Here is a 23,249-nt window from a genome sequence, read left to right on the forward strand (position 1 = left end):
CTTTCAGTGACAGTGTCCTTGGTATTTTCCTTTGCCCTATATAGGATCATATACATGCTAACCTTAAGGAAGACCTTGCTTAGTGTTGGTTTTGTCATGTTAATAATTTGATTCTACAATTCCTGTTATGTTAAATCATGGATACAATTTAAATGTACCAATGTTTGTTTTATGCGGCATGCTGAGTATTACAAAATTAATACTTTGGCTATCTTCAGTTCAAATAGTTGCTGTGCAGTTGTGCTCTGATATTTAACCCCAATTTATGTAAGTGGCCTGAGTTCTAAATATTTCAGAAAATCTGAAATACAAGGGATTCTCCCATGGCATTAGCTGTAAGGGAAATCTCCCATGACATTAGCTGTAAGGGAAATCTCCCATGGCATTAGCTGTAAGGGAAATCTCCCATGGCATTAGCTGTAAGGGAATCTCCCATGGCATTGCTTACTGGTGCTAGTCAGAAATCATGACTGAGGACTCTGGCAGGGATCCAAAAAAAGAAGTTAACATTTTTTACATAAGCTAGAATAGGCAACTGCAAGGGCAACAGTTAATATGTGGAGAAAGGCCTGAACAATTCGTTTTTGTTGAGCGCAAGAAACACTTAAGCTTTCTTATTACAAAACTTGATTCTTAGCCTCCCATGTATTTGTGCTTTATTCTTTGTCAGGGATTTCATCTTTTAAGCACACCAGTACCTCTTCCTCTCCCAAATCAGCTGGATGTGGTCAAAACAACTGATTTAATTTAGCTACATGTGGTTTTATGAGCACAAGGATATTGATGCTAACTGTCAGAAGGTAGGCTGTTACATCCAGAAAATAGGGCTGGAATTTTATGATCTCCAAAGGTGGGATAACAATTAATGGCCATTTAAAGACCTTCCCCTGCTGCCACTGGGATTTACCAGGAGCTCGGGCAGTCTCCACCCCCCCCACCCCCACCCACCCACCCTGTCCGCCCTGGTACCCCACCACCCCTTGTGGGCATGCCAGCCTGGCCATGGCAAGACCTGGACTTGCAATAATGGAGCTGGAATGTAAAGTATGCACCCATCTGAGACTGCCTGCAGTTCCAGCAAATGGCCACTGCTCCCAGTGGTGCTGCTGCAGCAGGAGAACTGGTGTCCTTCTGAATGACTGGCAGCTCTGAGATGGGACTTCCTCCTTGATGGGGTGGATGTTCCGGCTCAAGCCAATTCACGGCCCACGGCCGTTAAAGGGCTGCGGAGTGAGCCAACCAAACAAAGGCAGGATCGGACTCGACATTTACACTGGGGGGGAGGGAGACACATCCCCAATGTAAAATTCAGCCCAAAGTATTTGCTCAAAAAGCAATAAGTCAATATTTTATCTGTAAATATTATATAAAGTATGTGTGAAATGCACAATGGTTCCCTGTTTCAACCAGTATCTTGTGTTTTTAATTGGAAACATGCCATTAAATAACAATATTCTGTCTTGCTGTGCTTCCTTCATAATTGAAAATATCAAACACAATACTATGAACCAAAAAAATTATTTTGCAAACTTTTGAGGAACTTCATTGCAACACCTCCTTTACCTACAGTAACACAATGAAAAGACTTTTTATGGTCTACTAACATTATATTGAATACCAAAAATGTTAAAATATCAGAAGATTTTATATTTTCCTCCTCTTGTACTAATGCATACAACTAAAGCGTTTGTCTTAAATAAAAAGGTTTAAATTCAGAACTTTTACTGTCTGAAACTGAAGGCTAATGGAATGCTATCCTTTATTACGAGAGTGATTGAACATAAAAGTAAGGATGTTATCCTTCAGTTATACAGGGCATTGGTGAGACCGCACCTTGAATACTGTGTGGAGTTTTGGTCTCCTTATTTAAGGAAAGATGTAAATGCATTGGAGGCGGTTCAGAGGAGGTTTACTGGAATGAGTGGGTTGCCTTATGAGGAAAGGCTGGACAGACTAACGAGGGGTGATTCGATTGAAGTATACAAGACCCTGAACGGCCTTGACAAGGTGGACGTCGGAAGAATGTTTCCTTTTGTGGGTGAGTTCAGAACTAGGGGGCACTGTTTTAAAATTAGGGGTCGCCCTTTTAGGACAGAGATGAGAAGAAAATTTTTCTAAGGGTTGTGTGACTTTGGAATTCTCTGCCTCAGAAGGTGGTGGTGGCGGGGTCACTGAATATTTTTAAGGCAGAGGTAGATAAATTCTTGTTAGGCAAGGGAATCAAAGGTTATTGGACTTAGATGGGAATGTGGAAATTGAAAGACAAGATGATCAGCCATGATCTTATTGAATGGCGGATCAGGCTCAAGGGGCCGAATGGTCTACTCCTGTTCCTATTTCTTATGTTCTGATGTTCTTTAAACATGAGCTTTTTTAATGCTTCCAGAATGTAGTGTTCTTTCTGCTGTTACTTCAAGATGCAAAATGCAGCTGCTGTAGCCACGTATTATTACATGTATTATTATTACAAAATACATAAATATCATTTATAACTCATGGAAAGGCATGGGAACCAAGACCAGGTTGAATAAAATCAACTGAAGCTAATGAGCAGATCTCCAGATTCAGGCTCCAGAGAGTGGTTCGGCTGTGGGTCAGGTTGGAAACTTAATGACTGAATTTCCAAAAGGACACTAACAGCTCCATGGGTATGAATACTGCTATTGTGATTTATTTCACATTAACAGTACTTTGGTTGTTAATAACGGTTTTTTTTCAGTATTCCTACTTCATTTTCTGACCTAACAAGATATCTGCTAGTAGTACAAAAGAAAATTATTGCAGATGCTTGAAATCTGAAATAGAACAGAAAATGCTAGAAATCCTCAGCAGGACAGGCAACATCTGTGGAGAGATAAACAGATTTAATATTTCAGGTCGCTAACCTTTTATCAGATGTTTGCCAGAATGATTGATTTTTCAGAATGATTTTTTTGATTACCTTTCTGTTCTGTGTTAATCGTTTATTGCTAGTTGCATGATGACTGGTAGTTTTCATATGACTAGCACTTCTTGATTGGCAATATTCAGTCTCACTTACTTTGAGTCAGAAGTTAATGCTGTTACTTAAGGGGTGTAGGGGAATTGTTGGTTATTGCCTCAATGTGGAAATGTTTCAAAAAATTCGAAGTAACTGCCTGAGAGACAGTGACGTTTTTAAAATTGTTTCTTAGAAAACAATGTTTTACTTTTGCTCTGTGGTTCCCTAAATAAATGTTAATTATTTATCTTCTCTTTTATTCCCATCTTGTTCCCCTTTTTGATTGCTTTCCTACCCTTTCACTTGCTCTCTTCTGTTCCTTCAGCTTGTGCTCCTCTCTTTTCCTTTTGCTTTCTTTCCTCCTATTCTTAGAAATCTTACTTGGAGCCCACAGTCAGCAGCTGAGGTAAAAATAAGGGCTGTCATTTTTAGGAATTATTTTCCAATTAGGTTGTTTTTTCTTGGAAATTCACCTGAGAAAATTAGAATACATTTGCACATCAGCTGCAAGAAATTTGCTTATGAGAATCAGTGCAACCCAGGAAATACAATGGTTTGGTGCATTTTGAATATATTAAATGTGTAGGATAAAAACGCTTTTTTGTTGTTTTACCATCCTATGTTTTGTAGTTTAGCATGTTAAAGTATGTTGTGTAGAAAATTGCACTTGAACTGGTATGTTTTGTGTTTTGCGATATTCCTAATTCATTATTTGTTTATTCCCACCTAGTCCCACTAGCGACAGAACAAACCATCTGTATTTCACGCTCTTAAGTTGCCTAGCTCAAAATGCCCTCTCCAAACACAGCTTAAGTTTGAAAGGACAAAGTCTGTAATTGACTTGCTGGATGTGTTTTTACAGTGCTGGTGGACATGGTATGATGATTTTGTGCAAGCACTGTGACACTTTACTGATATCCTAGTTGCAGCACTGTTATTTATGAGTTTCCTTTAATAAAAAGATATGACTTTTTAATTCCACCTCAGCTTTCAAGTTTTATAATTGAATTTTAATAGTTAGCTAAAAAGCTTTATTCTTCCTGCTGAAATTTATATGCATAACACTACTTCAATTTACATAGCCTACTGCAACAGACTGTCTCTGGCTACTTTACTGAGAGTGCAATGGACCCTGGGAAGGAAGTGAATAAAATTGGGAAAGAGAAGGAGAGAGGGACATAATGATGTGTTTAATGATTTTATTTGGAAGATTATTGATGCCGGGGGCCTGGGGTGGAAGGGGTTGGTGGTGAAGGGAACAAGCCAATGTGATTTTGGGGGGGAAATTGTACAAGGTAAAGGTGAAATTGCTGAAAGATCGGCCTCGGATGGTTAAGCAGATAGGAAAGGTTGCAAGCAGTAATCTCGATTCTGAGGAATAAGGATCATGACCAAGCTATGGTGAAGCTTTCTTGAGTAGGATCGGACAAGGTCATGGACAAATTTGTAAGCTAGGAATCTTAGAGTCAGTTCACTAGAGAGGGCAAAAGTAATCTGTTTGTGGAATTTTGTACACAAAATAGATCATATCACAGAAAATGACTCCATGACAGCTGATTGTAATTATGCTTATCCTGTATTGTTTGGGAAAACATTTTTTTACAGGGATATTTGAATGAGTTTTGTGGTGTATGCTCATCAGATTGCAGATGGTCAATTTCATCAATTTTTTAAGAGGAAAGAAAAGTATACTTTTGCTACTTATTTGTGAATTGGAGTCAGAAACATACAAACCCTTCCAATCTGCAAACTTCACTCAACAGCCGTTAACCTCTAATTGATCTCTGGGCTTAGACCAATTAGACTTTGGTCGCCATTTCTTTAATGTTGCAAAATGACAGGTCAGTTAAACACAACTGAACTGTGGCAGAATAATATATTGTACAGTGCTCTTTTGATTGTACAGTTGATTATCATCTGAGTTAACATGAGCAAAGCAACAAGAGGTAGACTTGTAAACTCTAAATCAAGCCCTTCCCAGTAATTTCTTACTGCTGGACTTCAGGTTGCAGGCACCTCATGTTTGGTTATTGGCTTTATTGTTTGATGCTATGTGGTTTAGAATGCTGTGGTGCAAAAATTATGCTTGGCAGAGGAGTTGTTAATGCTATAAAGTGTCTGTAGCGTTTTAGATGTGTATTTCAGGTAGGCTAGAATTACAGAAAGGAGTGGCTTCCCATAGCACAGAGCTGCTATTTTTGATTGATATTTCTATACTCCATAATGTAGAAAATCGCATCATCACACATTGACCCAGATCCTTTGATCTCAATAGCAGCGAATGCTGATCCAGGAACTTCTAATACCTCAGAAATGGCTCTGTGGGAGCCCTTGCTGATGGTCTCCATGCCCTCGCCGAGACCTCTAAACACACAAATTTGGGCTGTTTGCTCTATGGTATAAAGCCTACTCAGGAGCACATCTCTAAACCTCAACACTGCACACATCCACATGCGCAAACCCCACCCCACACCCACACCCAATGCTACTCACTGGACTTCCCCCACCCTCCGAAAATGCTTACTTTCCCAAATTCCTGGCTCTTTAGCCTGGCCTACACCTGCACAGAGTCAGCAGTGTCGGGGGTGGAGTGGAGGATGTAAGGGAGGATGAGGGGTGAGCGTTGTTGAGGGTGGTAAAAAATTCAAGTTTGGTGCCATATTACCGTCATGTTAAATAACAAGCCCAGGGCACAGTCCTTTAGACCTTAATGTGTCACAGAAAGATTTTATTGTTCAGAATACTTCCTAATATTCCATTTGGATGTTCACAGCAATAATCAGTTTCCAGATGCGAGATTCAACCAAACTATGACCATTGTTATTCCTGAGATGAAGGGATTGTCTTATGAGGAAGGGGTTGTCATGTGAGGAAAAGTTGAGGAGGTTGGGTCTATACCCTTTTAAGTTTAGAAAAATTGAGAGGTGATCTTGTTGAAACATATAATATTCCGAGGGGGCTTGACAGAGTATAGAATGTTTCCTCTTGTGGGGGAATCTAGAGCTTGGGGGCACAGTTTATAAAGGGTCTCCCATTTAAGACTGAGATGAGGAGGAATTTTTCTTTAAGTGTCATTAATCTTTGGAATTCTCTTAACCCAGAGAGCATTACCTCTCTGAGGTAATGCTATATTGATGGATCATATAGCTTAGGCTTTAATACTACAACTCAGTTCTTTCTGAAAAAAAAAGGTTGCACAAGAGGAAATCTTGATTAGATTGCCATAGATACTTAAGTTTCACTGCGATGTTAGTTTTCTAAGTCTTAACGTAGTAAGCATTTAAATATTGACTCTTCCAGCTTTTCTAACAGAGTTTATGTATCAATAACATTTTTAACAACTTGCATTGATATTTCTCCCTCAATGGTGCAAAACATCTCGTGGTGTCACATAGAGGTACTAGGACAAATAATCAAAAGCTTGGCCACAGAAATTTTAAGAATGTCATAAAGAAAGAGAGAGAGGTACAACCGCTAAGAGGTTTAGGAATGGAGTTTTAGAGCTTGGGACCTAGGCTACCAATGGTTGTACGCAGCAAATCTGGAATGTGTAAAAAGCCAGAACTGGAGCAGTGCATAGATCTTGGAGGGTTGTAGGGCTGGTTAATGATTAATTAGTGATCTCAATAAAGGATCCTCTAGGGAAGAGTGATTATAACATTATAGAATTTCGCATTCAGTTTGAAAGTGAGAAACGTGGGTCTGAAATTATTGTCATAAACTTAAAGGCAATTACAAAGGCATCAAGATAGAGTTGGCTAAATTGGCCTGGGAAAATAGATTAAAAGGTAGGACAATAGATGAGCAGTGGCAGACATTTAAGGTGCTATTTCATAATACTCAACAAAATATATTCCATTGAGAGAGCGACTCTACTAGAAGGATGTGGATTAATGGCAGACCAAAGGATTGGGAAGATTTTAGAAACCTGCAGAGGATGACTTAAACAAAAATGAAGGAGAAATAGATTGTGAGTTAAGAAATAGAAAAGCAGAAGTAAGAACTTCTACAATATATAAAAGGGAATGGTGAAGTAGGCACAATGCCATTTGGCACACACCTATTTCTTTTACTCTTGTGGTAGAGGTTACAAGGATGGAGGCATTTAAAAACAAAAATAGCTGGAAAAACTCAGCAGGTCTGATAGCATCTGTGGAGAAGAAAACAGAGTTAACATTTCGAGTCCGTATGACTCTTCATCCAGGATGAAGAGTCATACGGACTCAAAACTTTAACTCTGTCGTCTTCTCCACAGATGCTGTCAGACCTGCTGAGTTTTTCCAGTTATCTTTGTTTTTGTTTCAGACTTCTAGTATCTGCAGTATTTTGCTTTTATCAAGGCATTTAAAAACATAGATGAGAACTTTAAAATCAAGATGTTGGTCTGGAAGCCACTATAAATCGGAGGCTTAGGGGCGATGGGTGAATGAGACTTGGGATGAGTTTGGATATGGGCAGCAGAGTTTTACATGTGTTCAAGTTCATGGAGGGTTGAATATTGGATGGCTGGCCTGGCGAATCTTGGAATAGTCGTGTCTGGAGCTAACAAAGGCATGGATGGGATTTTCAGCTACAGATGCACTGATGCAGGGTCTGAGACAGTGGTGTTATGGAGGTGGAAATTGGCAGTCTTAGTGATGGTGCAGATATGTGGTTGGAAGCTGAACTTGTTAAATAGGGTGCCAAAGTTGCAAGCAGTCTGATTCACTATCATCGTTGCCAGGGAGAGAGATGGAGTCAGGCAAGGTTTGTTGCAGGGACCGAGGACAATGGCTTCCGTTTTCCAGTATTTAGTTAGAGGATATTTCTGCTCATTCAATACCGGATGTCTGACGAACAGTGAGAAATCGGAGGCAATGAAAGGATCAGGCATAAGACTGTAGGCACAAATTTCATGCATGTCCCTGTGACATGGAGTAAAATGATTGAATCATGTTAGCTGAAGCAGCTGACAATTATCATTTATTCCCAAATTCAGCACTATCAATTAAAATCAACGAAGCTAATGGCAGTTTACCATGTTAATGTGCACTGATGCCTGGTATTTGTAATGGGCAGGAAATGCTAATGCTGAGACAAAAGGGTACATTTTATGCCCACTGCCAGACAATATTGAAAAATCAAGAGAATGTTGCTTGTGATTTTTTTCCATTGATTTAATTTCAAGGACAAAATATAGTTTAATTATTTGCCTGTCTTCCCCATTGAATCAAACAACTTGAAATAAACCGCTATATATGGGCCAAATGGCGGCCTCCTGCACTGTAAGTAAGGCAAGTAAGCCTTTGTTATTAGCTGTTGAGAGTTTTCATTTCAACATTAGGCCAGAAAAATAATTTGTATACATGTTGAACTTTATGAACAGGAGCTTATGTGTGCATGTGTTTGATAAAACACATTAATGTTGTAATAATGAGTGATTTTTGTTTAGAGTTGAAATGCTGAAGTTGCGTTATAGAAGTTAATTTTGCTATGAAACATGTACATTTCCTCATACATAAGCAAGAAATCAAAACAAATGCCTGCCATATGATCCTGCCTATTAGCTGCAATAAATCCTGTTTGTACTTGAAAATTTAAAATCCTGTTAGTGATAATCCCCCCACCCCCACCACCACCACCCGAATACAACTGCTGGGAAACGACTCCACGTTCACACTCGAGTACTTGGCACAATGGCCAATTTCCATAAGTGATTGAAGACAAAAAAAAGGAGTTCACATCTTCGACCCACCAACTCTGTACCCATTAACTTCCAAATCCATGAAGTGCACTACGTACTCACTCAATCCCAATCCCGCCCCCCAAACTGTAATCCATCCCTGTACTCCTGCTTGGTTTCTGCACCCATCAAAGCTGTGTCCACATCTATTTACTTTTTCAAGCGGTGCCAATATCCACTTGTTCTTAAGTTCTGAAATGCACCGTTGCATTGGAACCGGCCTATTTTCCAAGCGTCTACCTTCAGTACTGAGACCTCACTCACCACTGGTCGTAGTGCCAAGCATGATCCTGTGTGACTGTGACCCACTCTTATCTTTGACGTCCTTGCTTGCTTAAACCACACCGTTCTCTCTGGTATTACCCTCCTGTGGCTTATACTCTTTCCTGTCATTTAATCTGCTCTAAATTGCTTGCTGTAGCATTATCTCTGGGGGACAGTAACTCATCAATGCTCCCTCTCCTTATCATTTATATATCACCCCTTAATGATACCAACCCAAAGCATAGGATCCATGTGTATCACCTGTAGCCTGTCACTTCAATTGATTCCAAGGCCGTTGCTATTCTGACATTAATTCCTGTAGAAGCTGAAACTTCCTCCAGCTGAATTTGGCAAAACCAAAGCTATCCTTTTCAGCTCCTGCGTAATACACACTTCTGGCTGGGACTCCTTTATCCTCTTTGTCTGTTGCCTCAGGCTAAGCCCAGAAATGTGCAACATTAACACACTGTGGTACCCTTCCTTAATGTTGTCCCCACATCTAAAAAAAATCAAGACTGCTTTCTGTGACCATTGAAACATCTTCCACTTCTGATCCTACATCTTCCTACTTTATTGTAAAACCTTTAATTACATTCCACAGCTCTGGTTCTGCACACTTCTACCTTTCGCAAACTACTATTCCTGCAGGCTGCTGTGTTCATAAGGAGGCCTGCATCCACCATCATGCCTGTGCTTTTCAAACCCTATTGGCTCGCCATTCCAATACTCTCTTAATAAAATAGTAAAGCCTGCTTTCAAATCTCTCTGCATAGCCTCATCCCACCCAGAATGAGAGATCACCAGCCATGTATCCCTTTGTGCAGTATTTATTCTTAACTTATTCCTTGTTTGCCACTTTATCTGCTCCACCAGTGTTCTTTCAGGCACAGTGCCCCACCCTCTGGAACTTCCTCTCCTTCGGTGCCCCCTCTAAATCTTCCTGTTCTGCCCACCTCCAATAGCAGTCATTATCATTCCTGGATGTGAGCAGGCCATTGGAATTTTCCTGTGCCATTTGACCTAAACAGCTGGTATGAACCCCAATTTTTCAAAATACTGCACATTCACAAATTTGCAGATGAGCAGTTTGCCATGAACTGATGATGCAGAATTTGTCTTGCAATATAAATGGGTAATTCCTTTGCATTATGAAACTTTGTAGAGGGTCTATCACTTCTCCCTATTATATACAATATATAATTCAATATGCAATGAAAGGATGCATCTGTCTTTTACAACCATGTAATTATGTTTATAGAACCTGGAGACCATGACTACATGTAGACTGACGTTATAATGTTTCTAGTGGTTAGACTATGTACATTTTCTATCTGTCAGTAACCCAGTCTCATATTGTCAGCAGTTTTTAATAAATACAATGAACAAAATAAAACAAATACACTAGTCATACTTATCCTTAAGGCTGTCCAGCAAAATGTGATGGGTCTGGAAGTGAAGTTGGTGGAGGTTTACTTGAAGGTGGAGGGAGTGGGTGAGGTAGCTGATATTGATTATGGCAGTAAAATTTTAAAAATATGCTATTTTTGACTGCTTCACCTTTTGATTTTCAATCTTGTAAAGTGCTCAGTAAGGAGCAATAGCAGTGTCAATCACTACAAAAGATGGTGTTTCTTCCCCTGTTTGTGTCCACATCCTGTTGCCTGTTTTTTCAATTCTTCAGCTGATCTTATGAGGTCTGCCATCATCTCAGGTGTGAATTAAGCTTTCTTAGGCTTTTCTTCCTCCTCTTTGCATTCACCTGATTTCGTCAGTTCCACCAATTCCTCCGTAGAGACTTCTGCTTTATGAGACTGAAGCAACTCCTCTACTTCACCTGTGGCCACGCATTCAAATCCCTCCCTTCCAACTTGTTTTGCCAACTCAACAATCTTGGTTACTACAGCATCCACATTGGGGAACCCTGTGAAATCATTCACAGCTTCAGGTCAGACTTTTTCCAGTAGGCATTTGTGGATGATTCACAGTGCAGACCTTCTAGTCCAGGAAATACGTCATGGACACCTTCTGTAGTGTATTTTTTTAATATATTCATTGAGGTGCTTTTTCTATTTTATGACATTTCCTCCAACTTTTCTTCTATTTTTTTCTCTGAAAACTGCAAGTAAGTAAACATTGGATCTGCAATCAGCAAAATGGTATACATAATGTTTTGCGCAGATAAACAAATTTGCATATGGTGAAGATGCGGATGGCGGGACTTTACTGTAAATGTTAGTTAGGATGCCTAACAAATTCCTTTGCTCCTCTTCCGTTATCTTCATGGGACCTTTCACGTTCACCTGAACAGGCTAAGTGTAGCTTGCTTTATGCTTTTGTGGTGCTCCATTCCAGAATGACAAATTTAAATCAGTGCTAATGATTGCAAAAATAGTTGAAATTGCTGTGCCAAGTAGCTTAGGATAGTTGTGCCTGAAGTAGCGTTGACGACCATGCCTTCAGCTGTCTGGGCCTTTGGCTCTGCGTTTCCCTTCCTAACTTTTTGGCCACCTGTCCTAATATCTCCTTATGTGGCCCAGTGTCAAATTGCTCCTGTGAAGCACCTCAGGATGTTTTGTTATGTTAAAGGCACTGTATAAAACAAGTTGTTGTTATGAGGAACAATTAAAAATGTTTAAACTTGCCAGTCTTGAAATGGATCATGAGGAGACCTCAGAAGTATAGGAAGTGCTAATCCAGAGCACTATTACTGCATAGAAAACAAGAGGAACATAGGTTCAAATTAACAATAGATAATTTGAAACATCTGTTGGGAAGACTTCCTTCTATGTATCCACTTTTGGGTAGAATGGTGGAGGCTAAATCCCTAAAATCATTTAAGAAATAGCTGGTTGCGGTGATGGTGGGGAGTAGGGGTTGAAGACAGAAGAGGATCAGATAGAATGGGACTTGTAAATGGATGAGTTATGATATACCAAAGCCATTACTCTGCCTAGTAAGCCTGTAGATTAACGCTGCTCATTCAAGTTACAGCTTTTATTAATTCTCCAGCTTTGGCATTGGGCCCACTAAGCCATTGCATTTGGGGTTTTGACCCTGGTACTAGTGAAACTGAAAACAATTTTGAAGGCAGTTCTATGCATGATTCACGTTTGCCTGATGTCAGTGCCACATTTTATAATTGACAGGTGTGCATCCCCATCTTCTCTGAGGGCATGGTAAAAGCTCCTCAAGAACTGCCTTGAGCAACAGTTTCTGGATTCAGGTGTATTGCTGACTTACAACTAGACTAAAGAAGCTCTATGAATATAGAGCTGCATCTATATTAAGAGTTAAATCACAAATGCATCAAGGGATTGTAAGGATTCTATTATTCACTTGAATTTAAATTTCAGGACTAATTCCTGAAGTTGTAGGATTTATATTTCATGGGTTGGGATATTTCCACTTTGGCCATTTCTTTGTAACAACTGCTCATCTGCAAAGTTAGTTATGCTTTGTGACTGTAGCTATTTCTGTACCTTCCTTACTGTTTGAGAAAGGTCTGCACAGACCTGTGAACCTAAATACTTTGCTGGTCTGTACAACCAGGTGAGGACAATCTGTCCTGGTGGTCAAAAGCATTGTCACTTCTGCCATTGAGGCCACTTTCGATTACGGTTTTATAACATAGGCCAAAATCATGCTGTTTACTTGAATACAAATTGATGTATGTAGCAAAGTTGAGCAAATAGTTTTCTTCCATATCCATCCTCACTTTTTTTTTCTCCTCTCCGCTTTCCCACTCCCCTCTCACCCCTTCCCCACTCACGCTTTTCCCCTCCCCTCTCGTGTTCTCTCTTGCACATTCCTCCATCTTTTGTGCTTACTCTCCTGTTGCTTCCACTCTCCACTGAGGTTGGGCCAACAGTTCTATCTAAGAATATTTAACGGTTAAGTAGTATTTTTGTAGCTTCAGCGAACAAAAACAAAAGTCAGATGGCTGGCATGAATTAGCCTTCAGTGGGCAGCCTACACTATTGAACAGATTAAAAAGCTATTTTCAGCACATGATGAAATGAAGGGACATGCAATTCTATAGGAAATGGTTATCTAAAACACATGAATTTGTACTCATTAGTACCTTGCTTACTTGGAACATTGTGAACTGGTTCATTTGAATTACTAACAATTGGAATGTAAAATTCATAAATAGCGTTTGCAGCAATAACCTAGTTTTTAGAAGGTCAGATCTATTTCACTACTTCATTTCTAGCTATGATGCATTCTATCCAAATACAATGAAGAGTTAAATCTAAACACCTTAATAAATTCAATAATTTACATTGTGTTTGTTCTTTCTGCAAAGAAATGTGTGTTTTTTATATCACAAATATTGTTGTTGTTCTTAACCTACATAATCAGATATTTATCCAAACATCATTGCCATGGGATTTCCAGCTGAGAGACTGGAAGGCGTCTACAGAAATAACATTGATGATGTAGTAAAGTAAGTATTTCTATTCAGAAGTTATTTTCATTTTCTTGAAACTATGAATCTTAAATTTTTCAACAGTTGAAAATGGAGAGCTGTGTTTATATGAACCTCGGATACCATTTCAGTGATGGCCCTTCAATGTACTTATAGAAAAAAAGTCCTTCTAGAAACTGGTACATCTGTAATTTAAAAAAATGGTTTATGATGGTAGGCTTAAAATGTGTACCCCTCTTGATGTCTTAATTCACATTTTCATTTATACTTAGTTTACAGGGAAAGGAATTGTGTATTTGAATTTGTGGTTTATTGCTTTTTTCAAGACCTTCCTGCTCCATAATTTAAATTGCCAAAGTTTACATTTCTAAAAAAAGTTTGTTTTTTGGTTGGAGGTCTGGAATTTTGTGGTTGACATTAATTCTTAGGTGAAAGAATCACTTAACAAAGTTATGCTTTATTGTAGTAATATTTTTTAAAGGTAAAACTGAAAGTATAAAAACTACTACTTGTCCTTTTCCTCCCAGAAACTTCCAAGTTTTTGGTCCTAACACACTGTCAGTTTGAGATCCCATTCTTCCTAAAAGTTGCTTCTGGTTGGTTGAAAATTCCTGAAATAAATTAATGCAGTTTGAATTGACCATTCCATTACATCAACAAGATGGACCCTTTTTTATGACTGACTCCACAAAAGTAAAAGCAGAGGATGAAAATTTGCAAGAGGTATAGTGGAGATTGCCACTGAAATGGGATGTCTTTTCATGCTGCTTGTTTTTGCTAGTATAATCTGACTGGTGTGACATTCCTGTCCTTATGCTTAAACTATAATATCACCATGTAAATCTTGCTGTTAGGCTAGCATTCATTGAGCTTTGAGTTCTTTGTAACAAACTACTAAACATGTAGTTATGTAAGAATAGAATATACCAATAATAACAGCAGATATCTATGCATGCCAAGACAGTTTTGTGCTTTGAAAGCAGAGTTTTTTTGTTTTTTATAATTCTGGCATGTTCCTTCAGCAGTCCGTTCTAAAGCATTTTTAAAATACTTCAGGAACAATGGTGAAGTAGTACTGTTTTTATTAATTAGTGCCTATTCTTTGGCTGGACCTCAAGTTGTTCCATCAAAGTCTACATTGGTTGAACTTGATTTTACAGCAATGTGAAGCCTTGTGGATCTTATCTAGAAAGGAAGTGATTTAACTTCCACATGCCACCTTGGGCAGTTGGCACATTTGATATTGGGAGTTGACTGGAAAGTGTGGGTGCCAACTTGATATCACACAATTTGTTAATGTATATCGGAGGATTCCTGACCGTGACTCAAAAGTAAGATGCTGTTTTGGGATGGTGGTTCTTTGCAAAAAAGTGAAGCATTCCTATGTACCAAATTTTAAATTTATGTTCCACCATAACTGCACAAGTTCAGATTCTTTTCCATCATTGGGCATTTTACTGCTTATTTATTGTACCTCAAGACCTACTTGGACACACTATGGTGTGCAGGCTTGGACAGTTCTTGTTCATTTCAGCAGAAAAATACATTCCAAATTTTGCAGCCTGGCTATCTCTCCAGGAAATGTTGAAGATAGTTGTGGGTCTGTTATCTATTTGAACAATAATATATGGACTATATCTGGAGCAGAGGAAACAAGTCTTTGTTGATGTATTTCTCCACATGAGACACCTTATGTAATTGCGCTGTCCTGATCACTTCTCGTATCCTTCTTTTTGAGCAACTATCTAATTCTTAAAATGATTACAGCACAGGAGGAGGCTATTTGGCCAGTTGAGCCTATGCCAGCTCTCTGCAAGAGAAATCCAACTAGTACCATTCCCCACCACCACCCCGCCCCATTTTTCTCCCTGTAGCACTGCAATTTTTTTTCCCCTTCAAGAACTCATCTAATTCCTTTTTGCAAGCCACAATTGAATCTGTTGCTACCACCCTTTTAGGTAATGCATTCCAGATCATGACCACTTGCAACATAATTTTTTTCTGCATGTTGCCTTTCAATCACCTTAAATCTTAAATCTGTTTCCTCTGGTTCTAGACCCTTCTGCCAACGGGAACAGTTTTTCTCTCTCTACTCTGTCTAGGTTCTGCATGGCTTTGAATGCCTTTCAAAAATCCTCTCGACCTTCCTTTCTCCAAGGAGAACAACCCCAGCTTCTCCAATCTGTTCACATAATTTAAATCCCTGATACCTGGAACCATTCTTGTAAATATTTTCTGCACCTTTTCTGAGATCTTGACGTCCTTCATAAAACGTGGTGCCCAAAATTGGACACGATACTCCAGTTGTGACTGCATCAGTGTTTTTTTCTATAGAAAGGTTCACTATAAGTTCATTACTTTTGTACACTATGCCTTGATTTATAAAGCCCAGGATTCTAAATGCTTTTTTAACCACTTTCTTGCCCTGCCACCTTCAATGATTTGTGCACATACACCCCCAGGTTTGTCTGTAACTGCACCCCTTTTGGAATTGTTCCCCTCAGCTTATATGATGACTCCTCTTTCCTCCAATAAAAACATATCACGTCACACTTTTCTGCATTAAATTAAATTTCATCTCACTCAGAGGAAGTTCCAGTGTGATTGGCCAGCAGCTCTGCAGTCACTGCAATGACGAGAGCTGCAGTGAATAGGGTGAGAAAATGCAGGAGGACGCCTGAAATGAAGCACGTGCACCAGAGCCCCAGGTGAGTTTAAAGAGCCTCGGGGCAGGGAGGGTAGGGAAGGCCTGGGGTGGGGGGCACAAAGGGGACGATGGCCCTTGCGGGTGAGCTGGTGGGGCAAGACGTCCAGAGGCCACCCGACCTTAAGGTGAGGGGGGGGTGCTCCCAACTTCAGAAAGTGGCTTCTGATGGAGGTGCCCCCAGCTCCACCACCCTACACCCCCCGCCCCCCCAACCTGCCCATCCGGAATCTAACTCAGTTGATTTTCAGGCTTCCACCACGCAACTTCAGTCCCTCTGCCAGCCTAGAAATCAACGGTTGGCCACTTAAGGGCCTCAATTGGGGCGAGGGAGGGCTCCCCGCTTGAGGCCTTGCCCACCCCAGCGTAAAATCGGTGTGTGGTCAGGGGGGCAGGGACCAAGAGGGAATCCCATCCCTTCAATTTCACACACTTCCCCCACCACCACCACCCCACAAAAACCTGCCTGGGGGAATGTAAAATTCTGGCCCAAGTGTCTATGGAGGAACACTTGGGTGAGCGTGGTCATTGTATCATAAGGTTTGGACTAGTAAAGCAAGGAACAATCTAACGTAGAATATCTAAGGATTAATTTCAATGGGATGAGAAAGGATCTAGCCAGGGTAAAATGCAACCAAAGACCTGACAGGAAAAACTGTAGTGGAACAATAGGTAATCTTTAAGGATGAGATGTTTCAAGTATAGGCTAGGTACATTCCAACAAGGCTGAAAGATAAGGGAACCAAAACCAGAACTCTTTGAATGACAAGGGCAATAGAGAATACGAAAAAGCAAAAAAAGAGGGTGTAAAATGCATGTCGGGTGCATTCTTCAAGTGAGAACGAGATCAAATACAATAGGTTAAGAGAGGCAGTGAAATTGAAATTATGATTGGCAAAGAAAGAGTATGAGAATGAAATGGTAGTCGAAGTAAAAGGGAGCCCAAAAATCTTCAAATGGCATGTAGATACTAAGAAGATAGTAAGAGGTGCAGTGGGTCCTGTTAGGGACAAAGAGGGTGATGTGTGCTTAGAGGTACTGAGGCCAGAGGAAAGGAGAGTGACAAATGTGACACCCTTATTCAAGAAAGGATGTATGGACAATCTTAGCAACTACAGGCCAGTTAATTTAACATCAGTTGTGGGTAAGGCTTTAGAAACAATAATCGGGGGAAAATCAACAGGCATTTGGAGTGGTTGGAGTTAATTAAGTCTCAATTAAATTGTTAAGTAAAAGGCTGGTTAACAAAATTGTGGCTCATGGAATAGGAGAGCCAGTGTCAGCTCAGATTTTAAAAAAAAAATTGGCTTAGGGACAGAAAACGGCGAGTAGTGGTAAATAGTTATCTTTCAGATTTTAGGATGGTAGGTAGTGGTGTTTCCCAAGATTCAGTGCTAGGACCCACTGCTTTCCTCAATATTATATAAATGACTTGGATATTGGAATACAGATTAAGATTTCAAAATTTGCCAATGATACCAAGTCTGGAAGAATGGCAAACAGTGAGGATGATACTAATCAACTGCAACAGGGCATAGATAGGCTAACAGGATGGGCAGGCAAGTGACAGATGGAATCCAGTACAGAGAAGTGCATTTTGGTAGAAGGGATAGGGAGGGGCAATATAGACCTAATGACATAGTTTTGAAGAATGTGCTCGGACAGTGGGACCTGGGGGTGCATGTGCAAGGACCTTTGAAGGTCAGTGGCATATTGAGGTTAGCAAAGTATTTGGGACCTTGGGCTTCATAAATAGAAGCATTGAGTACAAAAGTAGGGAAATTATGCTGAACCCTTATAAAGCTCTGGGTAGATATCAACTATCGTGTTCCGTTCTGGTCACCACATTTTAGGAAGGATATGAGGTCCTTGAGAGGGTGCAGAGGAGATTTACCAGAATAGTTCCAGGGATGGGGATCTTAGCTGCACAAGCTCAGGTTGGAGAAGTGGGGTTGTTCTCCTTGGAGTAAAAGAGGTTGAGGGGAGATTGATAGAGGTGGGTAAGGTAGTCAAGGAAAATTGTTTCCATGAGTTGATGGTACAAAGACTCAGATACAGATTGAAGGTTTTGTCATGGGATACAGGGGATGTGAGAAAGAACATTTTTTTGTGCAGCAAGCGGTAATGATCTGGTATTCGCTGCCCATGAGGGTGTGGAAGCAGAGACGATCAATGATTTCAAAAGAAAGTTGGATGGGCATTTGAAGGAAATAAACTTGCAGAGGTATTGGGATGGAGCAAGGAAATGGGACTAACTGTAATGCTCCTTGGAGAACTGGCATGGGACTCGATGGGCCGATTGGCCTCCTTTTGTTTCATAAATGACTCTTTGACCCTATGACTCGATTGTAACTTTTCATAATCTCAAAATCCTCTGTCAGGTCACTCCTTAAGTTTCTTGGTTCCAGGGAATAAAAAACAGCTTTTCTTGTGAAATGCTTTCTAGCATCAGCCTTTGAAATTGCTTTTACCAGGGTGCACCTGTGCCCCATTGTTCTGTATTTGTGGGTCCATGTGAAATAGTGCCATTTAACCATCTCCTGATCACCACTTTATGGGTCATTCTATGTCTTTTCCTGTGTATATGGTTGTTTTATCCCCCTCCTGCCCGTTTTGTTCTGTTCCCTTTTAAGTGCAGTTCATTTGTAATTTCTTCTAGTTCTGAAGAAGGGTTTATACTCGTAACATCAGCTTTTGTTTTTGTCACAGATTTTGCCTGACTGCAAGTTTCCAGAATTTTCTTTCATGTGAGATTTTTCTATTCCATCTGATAACTTGTGTATCTTGTATAAGATGGCTCTTCCTTTCAAGGCTGAAAATCATAAGTTTTTCCAATTTTCCCTCATATCTTATCCCTTGGAGATCAAAGAATGGCTTCATGAACCTTCTGTTTACTACTTGCTAGATTTGGATAGTAAGCTCCATAAGATTTTAGCATTGTGGTCTCATGCTTGCAATCTTCTGATTTGACAATACAGTTTAGTAGTCTGCTTGCTTTGTTTATTGCTGCTTGATATTGACTTGACATGCTTAACATTGACTCTAGTGTCATTTCCAAATGTCCATTTGCCTCTTTCATATCTACTTCAAAACTACCATTTAAGATGGCCAAATTATTTGTTCCAATACCTAGTGCCTTGCATTTGTTTACATTGAATTTAATTTGTTTTGGTTCTGTCCACTTCTAACTCCTTCACAACTTCATCAGACTAGCCTGCCCCAAATTTGGTATGTAATTCAGTGCAAAATTTTAGAAATTGGAAGATAACTGGCTTTGACATGGAAGAGAGGCTGAAAGAGATGTGGGAGTGATTGAAATGACTTGCTGGTTACTGTTGAGTCAAAGTAGCAATCAACAAAACAAATAGTATCTCTGCTGTATTGCCACATCAGTAGAATACTGAATAAGTTTGAAGCAGTCGTGCTGAAACTTACTGATATCTATTTACGAAGTGAAATAGCAAAGGTTAATCTGGAGCACATTGATCTATATCTACATGACAAGGTAACATGGGCATAAGCATTGGTGCTAACTCGGGAAAAACAAGTTCAGAACTGATATTAGCACGTATTTTTACAGAGAATTTAATCCTGGACTAATCTTCCATGTAGGAGTGGAGCCAAAAACTCTGGAACCATTAAATAGGCAATTTCATGCAAAGATTAAAGAAATTGTGGGTATCCAAGGAAGTATGAGCTGGACTTGTCTTTATGATGCTAAAGTTATTAAGTTTGTTTCTTGGTTGACATTCCGAATATGAACAGATTCTGACTTGCTTTGCTTACAGTGAAGCTATTCATTTATTTACATCTCAGCTAATGACAGTTGAGTGTATCCCGCAATGTGAAATGGTTGCATCTCTGGTATCGTAAAATGCTTTTTATAAAGTCTCCACCTTTCTCATTCTATTTCCTTAAAACACTGCAAGCATTTGCACCTTTCCATAAATTATAGACTGGGAGTGTTACAATAGCTTCTTGTAACTTGATCATTTTCATCATTGCTGTTAACTGCCATCTTGGTTACTTTTAAGACTAGACCTTTATCTTCTATTTAGTGACTGTAATTGAAATTTTGGGTCCAACTATCTGGAAACTTGACACTTGTTTTCTGTCATCTGAAGCACAAGAGTAAATTAGTCTTGCAATGCACTTACTGATGGCGATGATAAAACAAAGGCTTTTGCCTGGAGAGGGCAATAAAATTGAAAATGGGGAAGGTGTTGTCACTTGGAAACACAAGTTGAGACATCAATTAAGTTTCCAATTTTATTCTTGGGTATAAATTTTAGCTTGTGTGTTGTGGCAGAGGATACTTAAGTTTGTCAGATAAAATTTTATTTTATGATGTGCTGTTTGTAAGTTGTAAACTGAGCCACAATTTATTTAGACAGCCTTTGGGATATAACTCCTTTCTTGAGTATTTTTTTAATCCCATTCAACCAACCATAAATATATAACCAAACCTGTGTTGTACTGGGGTTTGCTTCTTTTCCAGTCGCGCACACAAATCAACTTGGCTTGCAAAACAAAAACAGAAAATGCTGGAAAAACTCAGCAGGTCTGACAGCATCTGTGGAGAGAGAAAAACAAAGTTAACGTTTTCAGTCTGTATGACCCTTCAGACCCTTCTTCAGGTTATACGGACTCAAAATGTTAACTTTGTTTTTCTCTTTCCACAGATGCTGTCAGGCCTGCTGAGTTTTTCCAGCATTTTCTGTTTTTGTTTCAGATTTCCAGCATCTGCAGTATTTTATCAACTTGGCTTGTATTTTCTTGTTAGTTCCCAAGTAAGGGGCATTGATTATACACTGGGAGTTAGTATTCATTTGTGGTGTCAGTAAAATTGATGTAAAAAGGATGCAGTTGGTAAAAATGAACTCTGTCCTTTCTGAGATTCTTATCTGTTTCCTCAGAAGGGGTTTTGGCATTAGCCTACTATGTGGCCGGAAATTAAATTTGGGTTAAATGAGGTGCTAACTCCCAAGAACAGACAGGTTATCTGGGATGCTGGGTTCCAGACAAAGTAGTGAACAACACTGCTTGCTTATCATGGTAATGGGAATTGAACCATTTGTCCACTGTCTCCTCAAGACATTTGTATCTGTCATGTTAGAAAAACTACCATTTATTGAACATAAGAGGTGACCTTTTTAGTTGCGGAAGAGTCCGTGTGCGTGTATGCGTGGTGTCAACTTGGAAGAATGCTTATCAACCTGTCTTCCAGAAGACATAAGAGTCTTGAATGAATGTGAATCTTATGTGCATGCAGTATATGCAATTAGGAGTCTTGCTGCAGTCCCTTGGTCATAGTGCCAGCTGTATTGGTCTTTCTTTACCAGCTCAGTAGTGAAGTTGGAGATTCAATGCCTGGCCTCTACCTTTGGGTTAGAAAATGAATGCAAAATCAAAATTCATCCTGGGTGGTTACTACTCAGAATAATTTATTTGCACCTATGCTGTGCTTGTGGGTGGACTTTGTGTGTTGCCTAGATCGAGCTCAGCTGGAACGTACACCGCAGATGCTTGTTATCCACGCTAGTATATGAAGGAAGGGTCATTCGGAGAGTAGCAGTACATACAAAACCACATGTCAACAATTGTCACTGATTTCTCGGCGAGGAGAAAGCAAGGAGGGGTAGGTGAGGAAAAGAAATTGGATTACTGAAGCGGCTACCTTTTGGTTTCTTCTAAATCTGCTGAGAAATATTGCACCAGATCAAGGACATTGAGTTTTCCTAACTTTCTGAAATTGCAACATTGCCTTTTTGCCTCCCAGGAGGTAATTGGTGGCATTTTGTTAATTGCTAACTTGTTCGTTACATAGAGTAATGCAATCGCTTTGGCAGAATTCTTGATATTGGGACAAAAATCCCGCCTGCTCCTTCAATTCACTTGTAATTGGAGAATTTAGGCCTCTTTCCCTTTTCATCTGTAGGCAAGTACAGTCCCCGCTGCTTGTGAATACGTTTATTGCAAACATGATTTGCTCATTACATGTGATAACTAGTGTAGTCCCAGGTTACTACACCGGGACTTGAGTATGGTATCTTTTTATGCTGGTTTAGAGTTACTGATTTGTTTATTTTAAGAGACAAGGCAGAATTAAGTGGCTAAAGACTGGATTTCTGAATATGCATTTTTGATAATTAGTACATGTAATGATGGCTTTAAGACAAAATTCAGAATTCATGGCAGTCAAACAACTGCAGAGATCAAGAGATTGTGCTTGATTGTGTGGATTGTAAGAGTGATCCAGAGTAAGCAATGCTTGCTTAATCTCTGGTTGCAGTAAAATGAATAATTGTTAGGCATCAGAATTTGAAACACCACATAGACTGAAAAGTCAGCTATATCTCAATAGATTATATAAAGGGATGGAGAACAATTTAAGGGAGGTAAATGGGAGCAAAATTTAGAAAGATGATGAGAACTAAACTTAGCAATATATAACTGCCAGACCTTTAGTGTTCAAGACAAATATACTCAATAAAAAGTAAGAACAAAGTGGCGAAGAATAGGATGCCCTAAATAAATAGACAGGATAAAATTATACCTAAAACAAAATGCACAAAGTATAGAAACAATGAAGGAGAGGGTGACTAAAGGGAATATTCTCCTGATAACTTCCTATTTTGCCATTATGTGCTTCCCCTCGGGTATATCATTCAAAAACGCTCTGGTTTTTGATTTTGATCGATACATTTTGATGACATCCAGCCCTAACCTCTTGACTTCTCCACTGTGACTAATTTATCAGACTAATTGCCCGACATACAGTGCTGGATGAGCAAATATTTCAGAGATAAAAACAAAAAACTGCGGATGCTGGAAACCCAAAACAAAAACAGAATTACCTGGAAAAACTCAGCAGGTCTGGCAGCATCGGCGGAGAAGAATAAAGTTGACATTTCGAGTCCTCATGACCCTTCAACGGAACTGAGTAAAATTAGGAGAGGGGTGAAATATAAGCTGGTTTAAGGTTGGGGGGGTGGCGGAGAGAAGTGGAGGGGGATGGGGTGGTTGTAGGGACAAGCAAGCAGTGATAGGAGCAGATAATCAAAAGATGTCACAGACAAAAGAATAAAGAGGTGTTGAAGATGGTGATATTATGTAAGAGAATGTGCTAATTAAGAATGGATGGCAGGAC

The 23,249-nt window shown here is 39.6% G+C and overlaps 1 protein-coding gene across 1 annotated transcript in view; it reads left to right on the forward strand.

Annotated features, from left to right (window-relative positions):
- The window catches only part of ptenb (phosphatase and tensin homolog B), a 171,356-nt gene that overhangs the window by 41,950 nt on the left and 106,157 nt on the right, over positions 1-23,249 (forward strand). Inside the window, exon 2 of the mRNA XM_078565953.1 lies at positions 13,329-13,413. Within this exon, the coding sequence (XP_078422079.1) occupies positions 13,329-13,413 (85 nt within the window). The remainder of the gene's footprint in view (positions 1-13,328; positions 13,414-23,249) is intronic.

The sequence above is a fragment of the Cetorhinus maximus genome, chromosome 20, assembly GCF_964194155.1.
Source record: "Cetorhinus maximus chromosome 20, sCetMax3.hap1.1, whole genome shotgun sequence".
Lineage (NCBI taxonomy): Eukaryota > Metazoa > Chordata > Chondrichthyes > Lamniformes > Cetorhinidae > Cetorhinus > Cetorhinus maximus.